This window comes from Canis lupus, chromosome 15 (genome assembly GCF_003254725.2).
Source record: "Canis lupus dingo isolate Sandy chromosome 15, ASM325472v2, whole genome shotgun sequence".
Lineage (NCBI taxonomy): Eukaryota > Metazoa > Chordata > Mammalia > Carnivora > Canidae > Canis > Canis lupus.
The window spans coordinates 51,379,901-51,400,983 of NC_064257.1; the positions used below are offsets into that span (position 1 = coordinate 51,379,901).

The window sequence follows — 21,083 nt, forward strand, 5'->3', positions numbered from 1 at the left end:
ATTTGATTTTAACTTTAATATATTGTGGCCATCTTTTCATGTCTGTATCTAATTACATCACTTGTAATGACTGTTTTGTAGTTCATTATATGAATGTTCCATAATGTCTCATATTTTATATATGGGTTTTATTTGAAAGGAAAGAAAAAAAACTGACACTGCATCTGCATCTTTGAACACTTGTGTGGTCATTTCTTGAGGATACTTTCCTCACTAGAACAGGAATTCCTGGGTCAAGAGATGGGCAGGTTTTAAAGACTTTGAAAAATATTCTCTAATTGCCCTCCAGAAACATGGTTCCAGTTTATACTCTCTTGCCAGTGACTTAGGACTGCCGGTTTCCCCACAACCTTCCCAACACTAAGCATCAGCATTTTTGTTAATTTTTAATCTGAGGGCCCCAATTGATATTCTGTACTTCTTTAAATTGGCATTCATTTATTAATGAAGTTGGTTGAAGTCTTTGTTTCCTGCCATTGTTCCCTGAGCCTGGAGATTTCCTCCTGTGCCTCTTCCAGATAGCTCTTTGCCTGGGCACCCCTGATATAAGAAGCTTTCCCAACCCTTTCCCCTGCCCACACAGACCCAAACATATTTTCTTATTCTCATTTGCATGGTTCCTTCCCAAGGCCCTGGGAGGGATCCAAGGAATGTGTTCACCTCGTGACATTTTTTAATACATTTTCAAAAGTAAGATATATTGTGAATTTTTTTCTTCCTGGAACATTCCCTGCTCCCCCAATAACTTTCAAAACCCCATAAATGCTGGATATCCCTGCCTGGGACAGGTTACATGTTCATTACAAAGTTAAGCTGAATGGCACCCATGAAGTTTAGTGCTTCATTAGTTTTTTTTAGCATTTGCAAAGGAACTTTTGTTCATCTGTGGCTTGGTTCCTCGTAGGCTCATGAAAAATATGGTAGCAGCCAAAGAAATACACTTTGAAGGCTTTTAACAGTTAAGATTAATTTTGTGGGTGGTATGTGTGTTTATGCAATCATGTGTTCCCAAACCTTTTTAACCAGAAGTCAGAAATCTATTTTGGTACATTACTGATTTCCTGTGATAACCCAGTCAAATTACTCATTGTCTGTATAGCCTCTTTCTTAAATCACTCTGATTCACCTCTTTTAAAGCCTTTACACTGAGGAGGAGTCTTTTAGAACTCTATTTTTTTTAATGTCTTGAAAATTTGCCTGGTTTGAGTGATGGGGCTTCAGTGTGATTAACTTTACTAGTTTTCCACATTTCCTAATCTTACTCTGCATGTGCATTTAATAATAGGGTGAAAAAAAACCAATAAACTGTTAAATGGAAAATTTCTGACTTGCTCCCAGTGAGACCTGAGACCTGGAGCATGGCTTTCACTTGACTCTAGTCTGGTTTGTGTTTAGAAGTGAGGTTGGTCAGCAGGTGTTTCAGCTCTCACAGGTTCTCTAGAACATGCTGTGCACTGTGAGTGGAGGATTGAGCCCTTAAACATTAGAATCTCTCTTTTGGTTAGATACCTGTGTTGGATCCTGCTGAGTATTAGAAGACAGTGTTTGGAGGATGACAGAGAACTACAGCAGCCAGGGGTAAGGGGGGATGTTCAGGAGCTGAGCCAAAGAGAAAATAGAATCGGAAGAAGCTGAGCCCATGTGGAAGTCTGTGAAAATAGGAAGCAGATACAATTAGCTGAGAAACTGTTAATGGAATAGAAAGGTTTGAAAACATAGTGAAGAAATCCATTTTTGTTTCAACATTAGATCATTCTGGAGAGAAAAATGTATGTAACAAGTGCAGTGTTGCAGGGTCAGGGTGTAGACTGACGAGACTTTAGCATGACACGTGGAAAGGGAAAATCAGGTAAATTATTAAGAAATTTCCTAATGATTAAAGTCATATCTGGCAGTTTCAAAAAATTATAATAGGCTTTGGTGTATGTTAGCATATGTTTACTTGCAGAAATCAATAGCCTCTCTTGGTGCTCAGACTCTATTTTCAGTGTTCCTAGGATATATCAGAGCCAGCTTTCAGCTTTCAGATGGAAGCTGTGACTCCAGGAACATTAATTAGCTACTTGCTGATCAGGCCTCCTTACTCTTGTTTGCTCCATTCCGAGGCAGGCACCTGGAAATCCTAGTGTTGAGGCTGGTACAGATCTCAAGAGACTTTAACCTGTGGTTTGTGTGTTGTAGTTTAAACTTTTGAACACCTTTCTTATTATTTCCTCTGATTGGTCTTTAGTTTCTATGTGTAATACTCTTTCCCCTGCTTTCCTGGGGGAGGGGGGGGATTCTATATGTAAGGGACCTGTTAAATTGGTGATATGGTCAGGCAGCCTTAGGAAAAGGTGAAATGTGTGCTGGTAAGCCAGAGAGGTGAGTGGTGGCTGTGTGGGATACTTTTTGTCCTTTGCTGAAAGATTTGGTAGGGAAAGTTCTCTGGGATTTCGACAGCAGTTGTTCTGAAATCTTATGTAAATATTGTCTCTTTGAGTTGCTTACTTGGGGCGGAGCTTTCAGTGAAAGTTGCTGAAGTGATAGAAGCTGTGATAGAAAATTGTTTAGTGGCATGGCATACTTGTTTATGAGGTTAAAGACTTTGTACTCGATTTGCATACTTAGGTCTCTCATTTTTTGCTCTTGCCACAGAGATTGTGAAGTTTTACTCAAACTTCAGGTGACATGAATGCCATAGAAGGAGAAGAGCTGAGATAAAAGTATGCAGATGCTTTAAATTGCTATGGAAGAAGTTTGACTATTGGTACCTGTCCAGCTCTATTGGCCAACACATTTAGAATATGGAAATGAGTAATTTTAAACTTGAATGCTCGGCTTGCATAGGAGGGGAACAACAGGCAAATATAATTTTAAAGCAGGTACATGAATTTAGTACACGTATAATTTGGCCAGGTTCCTTTGGCAGGGACAGAGGGAATGAGGCTCCATTAGTCAGTAGGGTAAATCGCTGTTCTTGCGTCAGAAGTAAGGGGCTTATCAGGCTTTAAGACGCAAGTTCACTGTGAGTCTGTAGGAAGATGGCCTGTTGGCTCCTTAAGCACTTTTTCTGAAGAACCTGCTGTACTGAGAATCTGTTATGTGTGAGAAATAGGACTCAGTGTGGTGGACAAATAGGGAAGTTTGGCCTTCCTCGATCACAGGGAGTTTACACATTTCTGCATGTGAAAACAAAACCACCAGGGCAAAGCCCAGTCTGTCAATGCCAAGCGAACGATGCACACAGACGTCATTCGCTCAGGGGAAGGTCTGGTCAGGAATTCACCACATGGGGGCCTTTGATGTGAACTCGTGGGAGGACAGCCAGGGCCTGTTTCCTCATCTGGGCTAACTTTGGGGGCTACGGGGTCCCTGGAGGCCTTGAACATGCACAGTCCCATCTGCCTTGGTTGCCACATTTGCTTAAGGCTTGGAGGGATGATTCAGATATTAAAATAAACCCAACAGTGAAGAGTGGATGTTCAGTTTGCATCCATCTTAAAAATAGACAACTAGCCTTTAAATATTTGTCACACTTCAGTTGGGAAACCAAGAAGGCCCTAGATCCATGGTGCCGTTCACCCCCCTCTGCCAGGGGCGTTTGGTGGGGGAGAGTTTGAGAAGCAGTGCTGAGAGAATAGGAAGGACCTGTTCCTGCAGCCTCGTCTCCTTTCCCCAGTGACTCAGTTGGGTGATAGAGGCCTCCGGTGGGCTAGGGTTCTTGAGTGGGATAGATTCAAAATTAAATGCAAAGAATTTGGCGCTGCTTGAAGTATTTTGTCTTCAGGGTGAGTTAGCGATCAGCATTGTGGAACCTTCTGCTATGTGACCTGATCAGAGGGGAGGCTGGGGGTGGGGGTGGGGAGTGAAAGGATTCACTCAAGACAGAACAAAGGAGATAGAAATGCATGGAATACACTGCAGGGGAGCAGCAAGGAGGACAGCAGATGAGAAACTGTATGCGGTGAGGTTGGGGGTATTGCTATAGTTCAGGCAGGGGAGTGAGGAGCTATGGGAACATATGGAATTTTACTTTTTGGGTACCTGTGCCTGGTTGTAAGTCACCCATTGGTCAGTAGGGTCTATGGCTATTTTGAGGTGGGTCGCCTGATGGGCCTGCTTGCATTGGTCACTGTGAGCCCTCTTACCTCACTCAGCTTTCTGCTGTTCAAGTCTGTTGCCCAAAAGCAGTCTCCATACCTTCTGCTTTTTCAGGAGTTTGGGTCTGGCGTTGAAAATAGAGCCCCACAGGTCTAGAGCAGGTGTTCAGGGTATATATACTGAGGGGTGGCGCAGGAAGGGTGAGGTGACTTGGCTTTGTGCGTAGGACTTTAGAGGGAGAAGGCAGTAATGGAGAGCCCACATGGGGGAGCTGCATTGCCCACAGGTTGGAGATGCACAGACTTCAGCCACCTTGAACCATGTAATCTTGGGCCTTTTTTCCTTCAGATACTGAAAGGGGACAATGCCTCCTTTTCTAGGGTAGTTGCAAGGCTGGAGGTGTAGCGTGTGTCAGGTAAATATATATTAGGGACTCAGCTAATGGTGGTGGTGTCTGTGTTGAGGATAACAGTGCTCATATCATTGGGAGGGTAGAGGGTGGCTGTTTCTCCAGGGAAAATTCTGGGCCTTTGTCTAGGCAGGACTCTCTCAATATACATATCCACTCTTGATGTTCTAGTTAGGAATTAGATAGGCTCTGTTACAATTGCTAGATCCACTGCGTATCCTTCAAAAAAGGGGATGTGTGGTATTAAAATACAGGTAGACCATAGTTTAGATACAATAAATTTCTCAAGACTGTTCTTTTAAAAAAATTATTTGTGATAAAATATATGTAATATAAAAATCGCCATTAGCCGGTCACATCACCGGGCTACCGTCACCAGCATCAGTCCACAGGACTCTCTTCATCATTCCCCCTCCCCAGCCCCTGACAGCCACTTTCTGCCATTATACATACTCCTCTAAGCACCTCATGTAAGTGGAGTCATGCAGTTATTTGTCCTTTGGGGACTGACTTATTTCACTTAGCGTAATGTCCTCAGGGTTCATCCATGTTGCAGCATGCGTTCCTTGTTGTTGTTTTTACTGTTCCTTGTCTTTTATTTCGTACTCTTATTTTTTATTTATTTATTTATTTATTTATTTATTTATTTATTTATTTATTTATTTATTTCTCTTATTACGAAAGGAAATACACGTTTATTTTAGTCTTTCAACAGTATAGGGAAGAAAAACATCCTGTATTTCTCCTACCTGACACAGCTTTTGCTATATTTCGGTATGTGCTTCTGCTAAGGCTGCCTCTGCAAGCAGAATGGTCTGGAGTAAATCCCACATGTACTGGGGCCTCTGGCCTCCCTGGATGTAAGGGGGGCTGTTGCATGGAAATTTGGAAGACAGTGAGAAATCAAGCAGGAGCATCTGTCAGCTGTGGTGACAGAGCCCGGGGAGAATGTGGGGCCGTGAAGTGGGAACCCGCAACCACCTTTTATGAAATGGGACATTCTCATCTTTGAAGCTTGAGCTTGTGGGTTTTGAGTTCCTGTTTGTGCCCTTTAATTTCAACTTTCTAAGTTCATAAGTTAGTAGTAAATAGGTGTCCTGGCTTTCATTATGTGCAGATATTAAGGAGACGTCGGAAGAGCAGTCTCTTCCCGCCAGGTGGGTGGGTTGGGCGGGTTGGGCGGGTTGGGAGGAGAGCTGCTGTGCTGAAGCACTGGGGAAGGAGGAGACCCAGCACAGAAGGAAGGCTCAGGGCGGTGCTGGGAGGCTGTGCTCTCCGGGTCCCCTGAGATCAGCCCCGGGGAGCTTCCAGGAAGCCCCAGCGCCCTGCTCCTTCTGCCAGAACATCCGGTGCTCGGCCTGCCTCATTCTCTAGTCTTTTGTTTGTCTCCACCTGGTGAGATGGAATTCTTAAGAGCACAGTCTTCTGTTACTTTCTTATTTTTGAGTACCTAACATGCTTAGCTGGGTGCCCTAGCCCTGGACTTCTATGGCCTTTAATAAATGTTCCCTCGAATGGAGAGCCTGCCTAGAAGGTAGTCTCCTGCTGTGCTGTCTTGATTCTCACTGCAGTGCTCCCCAGGACCCCCTGTCCCTCCCACAGCCCCCCCTTCAGCACCAGCCCTGCCTTTGGTGATTTAGATGATTGAAACAAGGCAGAGGAAATCCCCGTTGCCTCTGCCTCCGGGCTGCAGAGCTCCTGGGTTTCCCCGTAGCCCACAGTGATACTTGGTGGTTAGACTTTGCGGGACTTAAGGATTGAGTAGGTTTTTGTGGCTCCATCTAATTAACTTAACCATCGTGTCGTATTTCCATGGTACTGTGTTTTCTTTGGTCTGAAAAAGTGCTTAAAGACCATGTGACTGTAGGATTACCTGTTTTTTTTCCCCCCCTTTAGCTTTTGTTGTGTCTTTAGCATTTTCTGTCAAAATAAGACCTGAACTACAGTTTCCTGTGAATGTAATTCCCAGATGTTATGTTAGGCATTGGCAATTAAAACTACCTGAATTCTGTTGCTTTTTAAGTAGAGAAGTATTTATGAACCTTAGGTATATGTTCTAGGTCTCTCTGTTCCTGTCTGTTGAATGAAATTCATTCTGTAAGACCTGAGGTTAGGAGGTTTGCCTTAAGTTAGGGAAGGGAGGGCAGTTGTCTCAGGAATGAAATGAAGAGCGTAGAGAAGCATAATAAGCCAAAAAATTAAAAATTCAGAGGAAAACAGCACTGCACTGTGTAGGAGGAAACCAAATCTGATGCATGTTTGCAGGTAACACTTGTGATGAAGAGAAAGGGAAGTGTTTGAGGAAGAGGAACTGAGGCTTTAGAAATGCAGAGGCAGACATTTGCAGAATTGGTTGGCTGTTTTGCAGGGTATGTTGAGGAGAGCAGTCAAAAGGAGGTTGGCTGTATGCTTCTAACTCACCTCAGGCTCTGTAAGGAGTTCTTGTGTGATCATTGTTTAACACAGTATTATTGCTAAGACTGTGGGAAATGTCTACAGTTAGCTGGCCTTAAAAGAAAATTAAAACTTAGGTCGAAATCAGGGCCACAACCAGAAATGAAGCTGTCACCCCCAGAGATGACAGGGAACGTTTTGTTCTTGACCCCATGCTCAGACTGATCCCCAAGGTTCCAATCAGAAGAAGTCGTAGACATTCAGTAAAGGGAATCCATTCTAGTTGAATATCAACCCTGCCCTTCCTTCATGACAAGAGTTTTCAAAACCCTTGTATTTCTCATTACAAAATTCGCGTTTGTGGTCACAAGCTTAGGTAATTCAGAAAAGAACAAAAAGGGTAAGAATCATTTTCCCACTCTGCTCACTAAGACTATTTGCCAGCACCTCTCACTTTATGTATGCGGGGCTGCCCTTTATTTTTCCCAGATTTCACTTGTTTGACTTTTTCTATCTCTCCGGTAGAAAGTCTGATGGAGAATTTGATCACTGGCTGTGCCAGTGCCCTTCTCAAAGCTTTGCTCCCCAAGAACTCCCTTACAGTTCACGTAGTCTGGGGAAGGGCCCTGATGGATCTGGTGGGGTCACATGCAAGCCCCTGTGGCCAGGGAGGCTGGGTCTCTAACTGGAAGGAGGGCGTGGCCGAAAGCCATGGCTCCTCTGGATTAGCAGTCCAAGTATTCTCCCACAATACTTTGTAAATTTTTAAAAGACCAAAAAAAAAAAAAAAGTTGTTAATAACAAGTGCACAGATACAGTAATCTTTAATGGCAGGCATTGTTTGCAGGTAAAATGTGTTATATGGGAGTTATATTTTTATTTGCTTTATGTATGTCTTTTTAAAGAAATAGTTTATATAATAACAGTGTATACTTTCTGTCTGCTTTAAGGGACTTTAAGAAAGTAAGCTTGTGTAGTAGTGTATGGATTGGTTAGTAGGAGGCCTGGGTTTGTTTCTCAGTTGGCTTTGAACTGCATTTCTGACCTCGGGCAAGTGGTCATTTGGGTTTTCATTTACTGGCCTAGAGAAGAAGAAATTTAGACCCTGTGGCCTGTAAGGTCACATTTTACATAAAATTCCAATGCTATGGCTTGATTTTATTACTTTATATTGTTTAGAGGGTTTGGAGTTGTCTCATAGATTTTGTGCACCATTGTCATTACTATGATTTATTTGGTGTCTTTGGCCAGGATGTGACCCTTTGATTTTAATGTAGTTCCCATGGGAAGATATGATTGTCTTTATGTTATGGTTTCTAGGAATGTGCTGTGAAAATAAAGCAGGGATTGTCTCTGTGTAGGAAACTTCATTGGGTGGCTCATCTTTTTGGGTAGTGACACACAATGGCTAGTGACACGCAGTGATGCTAAGTGTACTAGGACAGCACGCTGTTCAAGTGTGACAGGTGTCTTTTTACTGTCCATGTGTTAGTTTTTCCTGCCTTAGTGGACTACCTTGTGTTTATTTCTCTCTAGTTTCATCTTTTTGGTATCAAATTTTTGTAATTTGAGAGGCTTTGGTTTTTGGTCTTGTGTATTTTAGAGTGTTAGCCATATCATTAGTGTGAGCAGCTGCTATTTCTCATGGTCTGTTCTGAATTTTCTTGGCATGCTGAAAGACATTGCCTACTGTGGCTGTGACATACATTCACTCCGAGTTTATCATGTCTCTGAAATGGAGAGCAGTGTGGATATGTATGGAGTTCTAGAACTGAGAGTAAAATATTGTAGCCTCAGCTTACTTCCAGCTTCCTCTTCAAAGACTGTATTATTTAGTCTTAAAAATGGAAATTTATTGATAGGGAGAATCTAGTATATGAAAACAGAACCGAGAGTAAGGCTGTATTTGAGCTCCTAGCAATTGGCATTGGTAGATTTGTGTGGGTTGAAAACATAAGTTTTAAATTTAGTGTATCCTTTTCCAGTGACTGGAGAAAACTATGTGGCATGTTTTAAAATACTGAAAAAAAGAGGACCAGTTTTAAAATAAGAGTGTCCAGTCTCATTGCAGTATTGCAGATAAACCCATTCACCTTGGAAATTTAGGGGGAAACCTCTAAGTTTAAAAACAACAAGACAGTTAAAAACAAGGTGAGAACAAGTGTCAGCTTAAAAGCAGGTAGAGGAGGAAAAGACTTATTTTGGAACTTAAGGAGGAAGTAACTGTCACTTCCGTTTTCTCTTATGTTCTTCTTACTTTCTTTAGAATACTGGTCTTGTCTCTTGTAGGTTCCCTTCCTGGACCTGTTTCATAAAATGTTTGTATTAAAGTTGCTATATATCAAGCAAAGCAGAGTTTCCAAGACTAAGAGAAATAGCAGAGCGATTTGGTTGGGATTGGAGGAGCTGGCCCCTCCGTCAGACTATGGCCTTGAGATAGGGTAGAAACTCGAGAAATGTTAGCTATAGTTTCTTATCTGATGATACGTGTTAGAGATCACACCAGGCTTTGGATTTGTGCTCTCTTTCTGTAGGGCAGCTTTGCATTTTGTCTGGTCTGGGAGGATCATGTCCTCTTGAAATAGGGTTCTGTGAAGTGAGGAAGAGCTTTCCATTGCTTTTACCCCACAGTCCAGAGGACTTCAGAGACCATTCATCAGTCCTTAATCTTTGGTGATTTGCAGGATGGTTCATAATTAATTTTATCTCAGTGCTTGTGAGAAATGGCACTTAACCTAGTGCCTGTGAACTTTGACTTTATAGGACGTGGAAATGTTCTGTTCCATATAGAGTTGGTTGTATTTGCGGTAGTAAAAGAAGTGATTCTTTTGAATTTTCTATTTAAGGAAATTGCATACAGCATGCTTCTAAAACGTGGAGGATGAGATGGAATCCTTTTACAAAAGAAATGGAAGTAAAGTTTTCACTTAAATTAGCAGGTTTAAAAAGAAATTAGCAGGTTTTTGTGGATGTGCCTCTTCTGCCTTCAGCATAACTTGAAGAGAAACTTACTCTGTGTATATGTGTCCACTTACTGAGAGTGAATATGGACAGTGAGGAACTTAATGTGGACTTCTTATTTAGAAACCGATGCTGCTGCTTTGGAAGGCAGTAGGCCAAAAGATATGAAAAGCCAGTGAGAAGAGAAAACTGAATCCCTCGGTGGGGGGTAGTGGTGGGGGTGTGCATCTTAATGCAAGCACAAATATGTTACCAAATATGTTAAATCTAGGAGTAAAAGTAGTTTAGTCACAGGAGAAAATAAATTAAGAAATTAAGGCTGCGTGTATATCTGACATACTGTAATATGCTCTCTGGCCTGGCTCCTTGGTGTTAGGAATGATTTTCTTTGCTTTAAAGATCTCCCTTCACTCCTCACCCTGGCCAGGTAACTCTGGGAGGTTTTCTGTTATTCACATAAGCTCGTGTTTGGAAGTCACACAGTGGTATTGTATTAAGTAAGATCTGATTGCAGAAATGGACACTGTGGGCTGTTACACAAGATGGTACCATATGTTCATTTCACGAGACCTCATGCATGCTTTAAGGAAGGAACAAACATTATTCTTTCAAATCTGAGTAGTTTATAGTTAATACTGGTGTCAAATATTCTAGTAAGCACCTAAAATTCTTGCTGTCTCTACTGTTCTTTTTTCTTAGGTCTCTGCTGCTCTTCTGAGAATACCATCTCCTTGTGGTCAGGGACTTTTATGCATTCATAGCACTTATGCTGTGTTGGACATATGGTTTAGAAAATACTGTGTAAAAAATACTGGTTGCATTTGTGCAGATCTTGATAATGTGATTATTGGAGTTGTCCTGTAGAGGTGGTGTGAGTATGTTTTTTATTCATCCTGTCTTGTTTAGTTCAAGTGGCATTAATTTGGTGAATGATGGGACTTGGGGGCAAAGATCCAGTTTATTGGATGATAAAACTAAGGACCTTATAGAAGACCTAGATGGGCTGGGGCTGTATTATGAGTGGAATCAAAAAAGAAGCTCAGAAGATACTAGGTACAGTACTGGGATCTGAATGAGCAGTTGTCCCCCCAGGAAGGGGAAATAGAAGAAAGGCCAGAGGAAGTACTGTTGGTGAGGGAGATGTGAGAGTGTTAAGGACTGTGGAATAGGTGAGTGCTGCATCAGTCTGTTGCAGAGTTGAGGTCCTTTGTTCAGGGGAGGCTGGCATGCTGGGCTTGGCTCTTGTGACCATTGTGTTTTTTTTTTTTTTTTTTTTTTTTTTTTTTTATTTATTTATCCATGCGAGACACACACAGAGAGAGGTAGAGATACAGGTAGAGGGAGAAGCATGCTCCATGCAGGAACCCGATGTGGGACTCGATTTCAGGTCTCCAGGATCATGCCCTGGGCTGAAGGCAGCGCTAAACCGCTGAGCCACCCAGGCTGCCCTCTTGTGACCATTGTTCAGGGCAGTAGCATCAGAAGCACATTCAGCTTATGGAAGTTCAACCTCTGGAATGTAGCAAAAAGTGAATGATTCTTCCCTTGATTTGACTTAGTGGATATGTGGCATAGGACCAGCAGTGGTGGCAGGGGCAACTCTCAGGTCCTGCGATCACAGCTGACAGGATGTTCCTGACTCAGCTCCAGGACTGCTTCCTGAAGTGGTACAGCTTCCCAGTGTGGCAGAGGTGCCCGTATCCTTGGTTGGGTCGCGTTCCTGTTTTTCTGGGAGTCCTTTCTGGAGGGCCCAGCAGAGAGGCTGCTCCCTTGAACCTTGCAGCAATCTCATAAGCATCTAATTCCCTATATTAAAATCTCTCTCTGCTTTAAAATAGCTAGCTTGTTTCCTGCAACCTGATTCTGAGATTGAAGAATTTTATGGTGAGAATGAATGAGCTGATTGGAAACAGAAGTATCCCTGGAAGGATCCCAGAATGAGCAGCAGAGGGATAGATAGGTGGATCTGTAGTTCTGAAATGCATGTGCTACTGCTTTCCTAATGGGTGCAAGGACTGTGGGATTGCCTAAGGGAGCTGTTCTCACAGTGCAGGTTTCCAGGCTCTGTCCCCAGAGATTTTGATTCAGGAAGAAGTGATGGAGTCCTAAAGTCTATATTTTTAAAAAGCTGTTCCTGGTTATCTCTGAGACATGGGTAAATTGAATACCAGTGGACTCATTTCTTGACTCTATGAGCTATGCTTATGATAATCCTTTTTTTTTTTTTTTTAAAGATTTGTTTATTTGAGAGACAGTGTGCTTGCATGCCCACCATGCTAGCAGGGGAGGGGCAGAGGAAGAGAGAATCTTCAGGCCAATTCCGGCTGAGTGCAGAGATGTCAGGGCTGGTCTCACCACCCTGAGATCATGACCTGAGCTAAAACCAAGAGTCAGGGGTTCAACTGACTGAGCCACCAGGGTGCCTCATGATGATCCTTTTTTTTTTTTAAAGGGAGGAAATGTTTAGGAGTTACACATTTTGAAAGATTCACTGCTGAGGATTAACCTTTTCTTGAATTTAATGGGATTAGCTCTGTGACTACTGCCAGAATGTGCTAGTATTTCTCGAGTGGAGTGTACAGGATTTCCTTCTTTTGTTATAACTAGAGGAAAGAAATATATTTCTGAAGTGTTACTGAATATAGGATAAAAATTGAGTTGTTTCTAATGAAAGTTAACAACTTAACTGAGTATAGTATTTTCTTGTTATCAATATGGTATTTTACAGTATAATACTTCCATTTCATTGTATAAAATGTTGTTAGTGTATTTTCTTACCTCTGTTTATAGTTAAAGGAAGATCACAATGGAAGCTATTTAAAATACGGAAATGCCTCCTCAGAAGAGAGGTCAAAGGATTATTTGGAGAACTGGCAAATTCAGAATAATTTAGTAGTTTTTAGAGTTCATTGAGCTCTGGAGGCCAGGTGGTTTAAGGATCAGGGCTCACATGTCCATGTAGATGAATACGGGGTTGGGGAGATGGCAGGGGAGAGAACATGTCTTGGTGTAAACACTCGTTCTGCTTTTGATTTCTTCACCCCCGCATTGTGCCTTCCTCCCCCCAAAGAAAAGAGAAACACCAGTCCTGATTTCTGCCCTTCTCGTTCATCCTCTCATGCTGGCTTTTTGAAGGTCCATGCTAACAGATGAAGAAGGAAGTCACCATTGTTCTGTGGTCGGATGGTGCCTACTTGATTGAAATTGATTAGCCCTAGATGATTGGAGGCCTTGTAACAGCGGGGGTTATATGTCAAACGGGCCTCCACTGACGGGCAAGACTCCTTTTCCTCTGCAGCTGCCAGACTGCTTGAAATTAGGCAGAATAATTTTGCACTTGGATAATAGGCAGGAATTAACTGCAGCTCACCAAGTGCTGCATAATGATGGGAAATGTGGATGGCGCTAATCAAATGCATCTGCATATGGCATTTTCATTATGTATAAGAGGCATCTGCGCGCAGAAAGGAAATGAGCTTGTAGGGCTTGTATGGGTGCATGTTTGAGAAGATGCATCTGCAGAAGTGGCCTCCTCTTTCCTTTGCTGCATTGAATCCTGACAGAAGTATTGAATTAGGAGGCTGGCACCATGTGGTTGCTATAGGTTCTTAAAAAAAAAATAACAGCTTTATTGAGACATAATTCATATATCGTACAGTTCGCCCATTTAAAGTACACAGTTCACTGTTTTTTCGTTTATCTCTGGGGCTGTGCAGCCATCACCACAATCTAATTTTAGAACATTTCTGTCCCTCTTAAAAGAAGCTATTGGTTCTTTTATAAAGAAAACATAGTTTGCACTTTTTAAGAGATATTGTTTCTGCTTTTTTTTTTTTTTTTTTTTTTTTTTTTGCTTTTGTTTTTTTGGTGGGAATGCAGATTTTCTTAGGCCCTCTGCAGAATCATCCTATTTCTCAGAAAGCATGTGCTTTTATAAACAGTTATAAAATATATTTAATGTTCCAAAGGTTACTTGCTTTTCTGACTTTTGGACTTAACCTCATGAATTATATGTTAGTAACTGGGTTTATCTAACTACTAGCTGGGACCTTTTCAGCTTCAAGTGATAGACTCTAATCATTTGGTTAAGCATTAAAAGACATTTGTTAGCTCTTAAAACCTGGAAGGAGGGTTGTTGGGTTCAAGGAGTGAGTGGATTTAAGGATTCTCCCTCCATCTCGCCGATGTTGATCTCCATGTTGACCACATTTGCCCCCCTGGTAGCCAGAGGACTCGTGTGGGGCTGGTGTGGGGCTGGTGTGGGGCTGGTGTGGGGCTGGGGTATGCATCGGCTCCCCACTGGTGCTGGTCCGGGGCTGCTGCTGAGCTGTTGGAAGTGAGGCTGAGGGTCAGGTGCCAGGGCTCACCTCAGCTTGCCTTGGTTTTTGTGTAACTGTTTTTTTATAAATACTGTAGGTTTTTATTTCTTCATTCTGGGATTATGAATCTACTCATTTAAGAGTGAGACCAAAGCAACCATCTCAGTCATATTGTAGTAACTAGTGATGCTGATTCAGATGGTTCTTCTGAGATTTGAACCAGGCCCAGGCCCCGGATGCTGCTTCTGAAAGATTCTTCACAGCCAGGGGTTAACAAAGCGGGTCTCCTGGGGTGCTGGCTTTTACCTCTCTGTGACGTTCAGTGCCTGAACCACTGCCGTATTTTCCTTAGTAGGTTCGGTTCTTTAAAATTTCTTTGTTGTGTTGACATTTTCTTAACAATTATAGCATCTGTGATTTTGTAAGTCACTCTAATTTGTATTCTCTTGATGTGACTAGGCCTGACTTTTTTTTTTTCTAAGATGAATAAAAAATATAACTTACCTGACATGGGTTTTTACCTGACATGTATGTTCTATACATAGTTTGCTCCCTACCTTTCTTTTCTTTTCTTTTCTTTTCTTTTCTTTTCTTTTCTTTTCTTTTCTTTTCTTTTCTTTTCCTTTTCTTTTTTCTTTTCTTTTTTCTTTCTTTTCTTTTGTTTTCTTTCTTCCTTTCTTTCTTCTTTCTTCTCTTAAAATTAGATTCAGTAAAGCTTTAAATCAAAATTTAGAAAACTTAAAAAAAAATAATCCTGTGGTACTGCTGTGTTATGGTGAGGCTGACTTTATGCTGGATAATTAAAAAGATATTCTGAGGCCTGAATTGTGATTTTCTAAATCCATGGCATCAGCTGAAAAGGTTTTCTTTTACTTAACAAGTCCTATTCAGCAGCCGTTCTCTAAATACTTGGGACACGTTGGCACACAAGACAGACCAAAATCCCTGTCCTGGTGGAACTTGCCATCAAATTGGTTATGGGAATGAGACAGCAAACCTAAATACAATAAACAACTGAAACTCATGGATGTTTGAAGACAGTATGTGGTATGGAGGAAGTTGCAAACTAGGTCAAGGGAAGAGATGAGGGTTGGGGGTAGGTTGGGGGCTGTCTTTAGGGTGTGGAGGCTTATTCAAAGGAAGGAATTTTGTACAGATTTGGAGGAGGTAAGGGTATTTGCCATGAAGCTGTGTGAGAGGAGAATGTTCTGATAGCAGCTAGTACCAAGGTACTTTAAGGTGGGAACTTAGGCCTGGAATGATCACAGAGCTGACCCTGTGCATAGGAGGGGCGGGAGTCTAAGGCAGTGAGGTCACTGGGAGGGCCCAGCAGGTTCGCCTGAGAACTTTGAAGTAGGCAGTGCTTGGGGGGGTTCTGAGCCGAGCACAGGACAGGATCAGAGTTAGATTTATAAAGGTTGATTTGGAGCCTAGACTGGAGGGAGGGCAGTTGAGGCCGTGCACCTGGTCACCAAGACATCGGGGAGACGAGGGTCCTCTGACCATCCAGAACGTGGTGACGAGGGTGGTAAGGGTCTGAGGTTCTGGATATGCTTTGAAAGCAGAGCTCACAAGATGTGGGGTATAAGGTAGAGAACCGTCCGAGGTGATTCCAAGATTATTGGCTTCAACAACTGGGCTCTGAGATGGCTATTGATGGAGTAAATTGGGGTAAGGAGTTTTGTTTTAGACTTTTTTTTTTTTTTAATGTCTTACAGACCTCCAGTTGACCTGTGGGTGGGCAGCCAGAGGGCTGCAATCCAGGAGAGGGCTGGGCCAGAGGTGTAAGTTTGGGGTGATGTTGGGACTCTGAGATTATACATCAGCCGGCGAGGGCCTGCAGGAGGGAGAGAGAAGGCTGGCAGCTTAGGGGTCTCAGTCTTGAAGATGTGGTGGAGGAAGAGGAGCCTCTGGGGGGCTGGAAAGTATAATGGGTGAGTTAGGGAAATAGAGCAAAGTACCAACCAAGTCTTCTGGAATTGAAATGTTAGCTTTTAAATAACTTCTAAAAGTGGAAATTTGAATTGATTTTAAAAATGATGACGTTATATTTAAGAAGAATGTGCCTTCCTATTGCTCTTGAGTTTTCTAAAAGCATGTAACTGAAAAAAATTTTTTAAAAATATTTTTATTTATTTTTTCATGAGAGACACAGAAAGAGAATGGCAGAGACACAGGCAGGGGGAGAAGGAGGCTCCATGCAGGGAGCCCGACGTGGGACTCCATCCCAGGTCTCCAGGATCAGGCCCTGGGCTGAAGGGGGCGCTAAACTGCTGAGCCACCCGGGCTGCCTGAAAAAAAATTTTTTTTAAAGATTTTATTTATTTATTTATGAGAGACACAGAGAGGCGGAGACATAGGCAGAGGGAGAAGCAGACTTTCCCGTAAGGAGCCCGATGTGGGACTCCATCCCAGGACCCCGGGATCATGACCTGAGCCAAAGGCAGACGCTCAACCGCTGAGCCACCCAGGCTGCCCATAACTGAAAAATTTTAATATTCTCAGAGACACAGAACCGCTTAACGGTTTTGGATAATCCGGGGAGAGGGAGATGTTACCGACTTCCCACCCGTCCTAACGTTGCCGTTAATATTTGGTAACTGTCTTCTCCTGTTCCTCTGTGTATTCTGTAGTTGTAGTCATTGTGCACATGACAGTTTTGTTTCCTTTTATTTACTTGTTAGCAGCTTTTTTTTTTTCACGGTGCTATTATTATTTTCAAAACAAAATTTTGGGACGCCTGGGTGGCTCAGCAGTTGAGCGTCGGCCTTCGGCTCAGGGCGTGATCCTGGAGTCCTGGAATCGAGTCACACATCCCTGAGTTCCTGCATGGAGCCTGCTTCTCCCTCTGCCTATGTCTCTGCCTCTCTCTTTCTCTCTGTCTCTCTGTCTCTCTCATGAATAAATAAATAAAATCTTAAAAAAAAAAACCACAAAATTTTTGTTAGGGAGCTCCGCTTATTTTGCAATTGGTGTGCCTTGACAAAAGGATTGAGTGGGTAAGACAGCTTTGCCACCAGCAGATCTTTGCTTTCCCCTCCCTTGTCTGCTGGGCCCTGGAGTCTGCGCTGGGTTCATCTCCTGTGCTTTGTCTGGGGATGGAGAATGCTGGAAGGAGAGGGGGAGATGTTAGAGACGGAGCTGGGGCTGCAAGGCTGGGTCAGTTCTGACCAGTGGGAGGGTAGCAAGCTTGCAGGGCCAGACAAAGGGAGGGAGGAGGGCCTGTGAAGAGGGGCCTCTCCCCTGGGCTTGAGGGACCACGGGGCCACTCTTTCTTGTGACATCTTCAGCAATAACACTTCAGTGCCTCAGGGGTTTGAAAGAAAAATTACAATTTAAAAGGAAAACTCTTCATGCACTATTTGCATATGAGTGGCGCCTGTATAATTAAGAACAATTAAATTCCCTGGGCTGGATTGAAAGGGAGGCTCCAGCTACTTGTGCTGCTGTTCCAGGGGAGTGCAGCCTGGAGCTGTCAGCTCCCTTGAATTAAGTTGGAGGCCTTCTGCCTGCCTGAACTGCCCCCCCCACCATCTCCTCCCTGTCTCCCTCCCAATAAATTAAATTTGAAAACAGACACTTTCTAGCCTTGTCCTGATTTATTTCTGTGGAGTCAGTGGAAATCAGAATATCAGTCTTCCTTATTTTGCTTTTCTGCTGACCTTAGAACTGACACTCCTCTCTCTACAACCTGGGCAAACACTCTGCTGGGTGCTTTGCAAGCTCTTTCCATACAAATTTCATTTAATCCTCACAGTGGACCTACCTGCCTTAATTTTACAGTAGTAGAAACTGAAATTCTGGTTACAAGAACAGTAGACGATCTCTTACACTTCTCTTTCTAGTTAATTCTCCTCTTGTGGGTTGGTTTCTGATTGGGATCCAGTCATCTGTAGGCCCTGGGAATGCTGTAAACTTATTTCATTGGTAAAACCTTTTTGTCCCTTGGATTCCTTCCTCCCAAGATGGAGTAGGAAATCGGACACCATTTCACCCGTTCTTCCTCTTCTGGTTTTGCAAGAGCTGTGTAGTTTGTCATAGTGTTGAAGGACATTGAGTGGAGCAGGAAGGTAGTTGCTTTCCATTCTAGGTTTCCTGTCATCCATCCCCTGGGGAGGGAGGCAGTGCATATCAATAATTGAGTGTGTTTCAAGTGCCTTTGAAAAGTAGAATAATTTTTATTCCTTACCTTCACTGAAGTGTAAATGGGTTCTTATTATGGGCAAGGCCCCTTTGAGGACTTATTCCTACAAGGCCAGGTGGGGACATAACCTGTGTGTCCCTTCTAGCACTTCTTATGTTTCTGCTGTGGTCATAAAACCTTCCTACCTTGGGTTTCCTGAAGTGTCTCACAGAGATCTCTCAGGTCCCTGCATGAAATTGTTCCTTCATTGTGTGGTCAGGAGCAGAACCATAGGTTCTAAACTCGAAGGTAGCTCCTGTGTGCCCAGTCCTAAATGCAGTTCATACACAAGCATTTCTCAGTTTACAACAGCTTGTGAACAAAGTCACCAGGAGCTTACTACCACAACCAGTGACTTTTCCCAGTGAAAGGCAGCCAGGAGCTATCCTTTCTTTACTTAAATTTTCTTTGTTTTGTCATCAGGTTTGGGTTACTTGTATTGCTTAACCATGTAGCCTTCTGATTCGTTGGGAAGCTATGGTTCTGGGCCACATGGAAGGGGATGCCACTGGGAGCTCATCTCTGAGGGTCAGCAGAGGTTAGAAGGATGGGAAATTACATAGTATTAGTTCTGTTTGGCAGTGGCCCCTTTCCAGTGTTTGAGAAGGGTGAGGGGTGCCTGGGTGGTTCAGGTGGGTAAATGTCTGCCTTTGGTCATGATTCCAGGGTCCTGGGATTGAGCCCTGCATCAGGCTTTCTGCTCAGGAGCACGTCTTCTTCCTCTGCCCCTCTCCCCCATTCATGCTCTCTCTCACTCTCAACTAAATAAATAAATCTAAAAAAAAAAAAAAAAAAAAAGAGAGAGAGAGAGAGAGAGAAATGTTTTAAAGAAAAAGGGTGAGAAGCTGTTTCAGTTAGAATTAGGTTTTTAGATAACAGAGTTACAAGATATTAGTGGTTTAAAACAAGATATATCCAAAATCTATGAAGAACTTATCAAACTCAACACCCAAAAAACCAAGTAATCCACTCAAAAAATGGGCAGAAAACATGAATAGACATTTCTTCAAAGAAAACATGCAAATGGAAAACAGACACCCAAAAAAATGTTCAATATCACTCGGCATCAGGGAAACTAGAGATCAAGACCACAATGAGATACCACTTCACACCAGTCAGAATGACTAAAATTAACAAGCCAGGAAATGGCAGATGTTGAGAAGGATGTGGAGAAAGGGGAACCCCCTTACACTGTTGGTGGGAATGCAAACTGATATAGTTACTCTGGAAAACAATGTGGAGATTCCTCAAAAAGTTAAAAATAGAGCCACCCTACAACCCAGCAATTGCACAACTGGATATTTATCCAGAGGATACAAGCACTGATTTAAAGGGGCATGTGCATCCCATTGTTTATAGCAGCAACACCCACAATAGCCAAACTATGGAAAGAGCCCAGATGTCCATCAATAGATTAATGGTAGAGAAGATGGTGGTACACACACACACACACACACACGTACACACACATAGGACTATTACTCAGGCATCAAAAAGAATGAAATCTTGCCATTTGCAATGATATGGATGGAACCTAGAGGGTTTTATGCTAAGCAAAATAAGTCAGTCAGAAAAAGACAAATACCACATGATTTCACTCATGTGGAATTTAAGAAGCAAAACAGATGAACATGGAGAAGGGAAAGAAAAATAAAACAAGATGAGAACAGAGAGGGAGACAAACGGTAAGAGATTCTTAACTGTAGGGAACAAACTGAGGGCTGCTGGGGGGTGGAGTAACTGGATGATGGGCATTAAGGAGGCACTTGATATAATGAACACTGGGTGTTGTATACAACTGATGAATCACAAACTCTACCTCTGAAACTAATAATATACTCTATGTTAATAATTGATTTTAAGTAAATAAAGTAAAAATACAGCAAAAAAATAAAAATGAAAGATAAAATTTTCTTCCTTCTGTGCAAGTATGACCTTTTGCATCCTCAGGCTCCAGGAAGTCTTAAGGACCTGTGCTCCCTCCATATCACCACATTTTCTTCCCTAGGGTACTGGGCCTGGTACTCAGGATGCAAGTGGAGACATTTGTGTTCATGGCAGCAGGTGAGAGGAAGGGATGAAGGAGAGAGCCAGAGGGCTCCTGGAAGCTGCTGCACAATACTTGAGCTGAGCGTCCATTTGTTGGAACTTGGTCCTATAGCTGTACCCAGCTGCAAGGGAGCCTGGGAATGGTGCCCGGCAAAAAAATATATGAAAGAGGGAGAGGGGGCATATTAAGGGCTGTAGAACAATCCCTGTCATACAGAACCCTGGGAAAGAAACCATGAAAACTTTACCATTATTTCTCAAGGGAAGATTGTTTTTGACATAACACATTTTTAAGCTACCCCCACTCCCCACCCCAATCCCTAGGGAAAAAAATAACTCAGCCCCTCTGATTTGTATTAAGGAGTACTTGTCTTTCTGGGAACATTCTAGTCTAGTTTCTCCAGTGTCAGTATTACTTGGATTTCACATGAGAAAAATCAGCTTTTAAGCTATTCTGACAGTGGGATTATATCATACAAGAAGTGAGCTTGGCAGTAGTAAGTTATGCTCTGTAGGCAAGTGTGTGGTGTATGCCCAGTGTGCTTAGTGGACAGCTTGACAGTCCAAAAAATCCTCTAAATTTTTTTTTTTTAATATTCAGAGGGTAGTTTTTTGTTTTGTTTTTAAAGAAGACTTGATCTTGTTGCATAATGACATGTCGTCCAGGTATTATAAGAAACAGGAA

General features: G+C 42.6%; 1 protein-coding gene across 4 annotated transcripts in view; it reads left to right on the forward strand.

Moving 5' to 3' along the window:
- The window catches only part of TMEM131L (transmembrane 131 like), a 161,535-nt gene that overhangs the window by 49,990 nt on the left and 90,462 nt on the right, over positions 1 to 21,083 (forward strand). Inside the window, exon 1 of one of the 4 annotated variants that reach the window (XM_049094295.1) lies at positions 15,859 to 15,950. The exons of the other annotated variants lie outside the window; for them this stretch is intronic. Within the exon in view, the coding sequence (XP_048950252.1) occupies positions 15,874 to 15,950 (77 nt within the window). The 5' untranslated portion in view covers positions 15,859 to 15,873. Of the gene's footprint in view, positions 1 to 15,858; positions 15,951 to 21,083 lie in introns of those variants that run through there. 4 annotated transcript variants of the gene reach the window in all.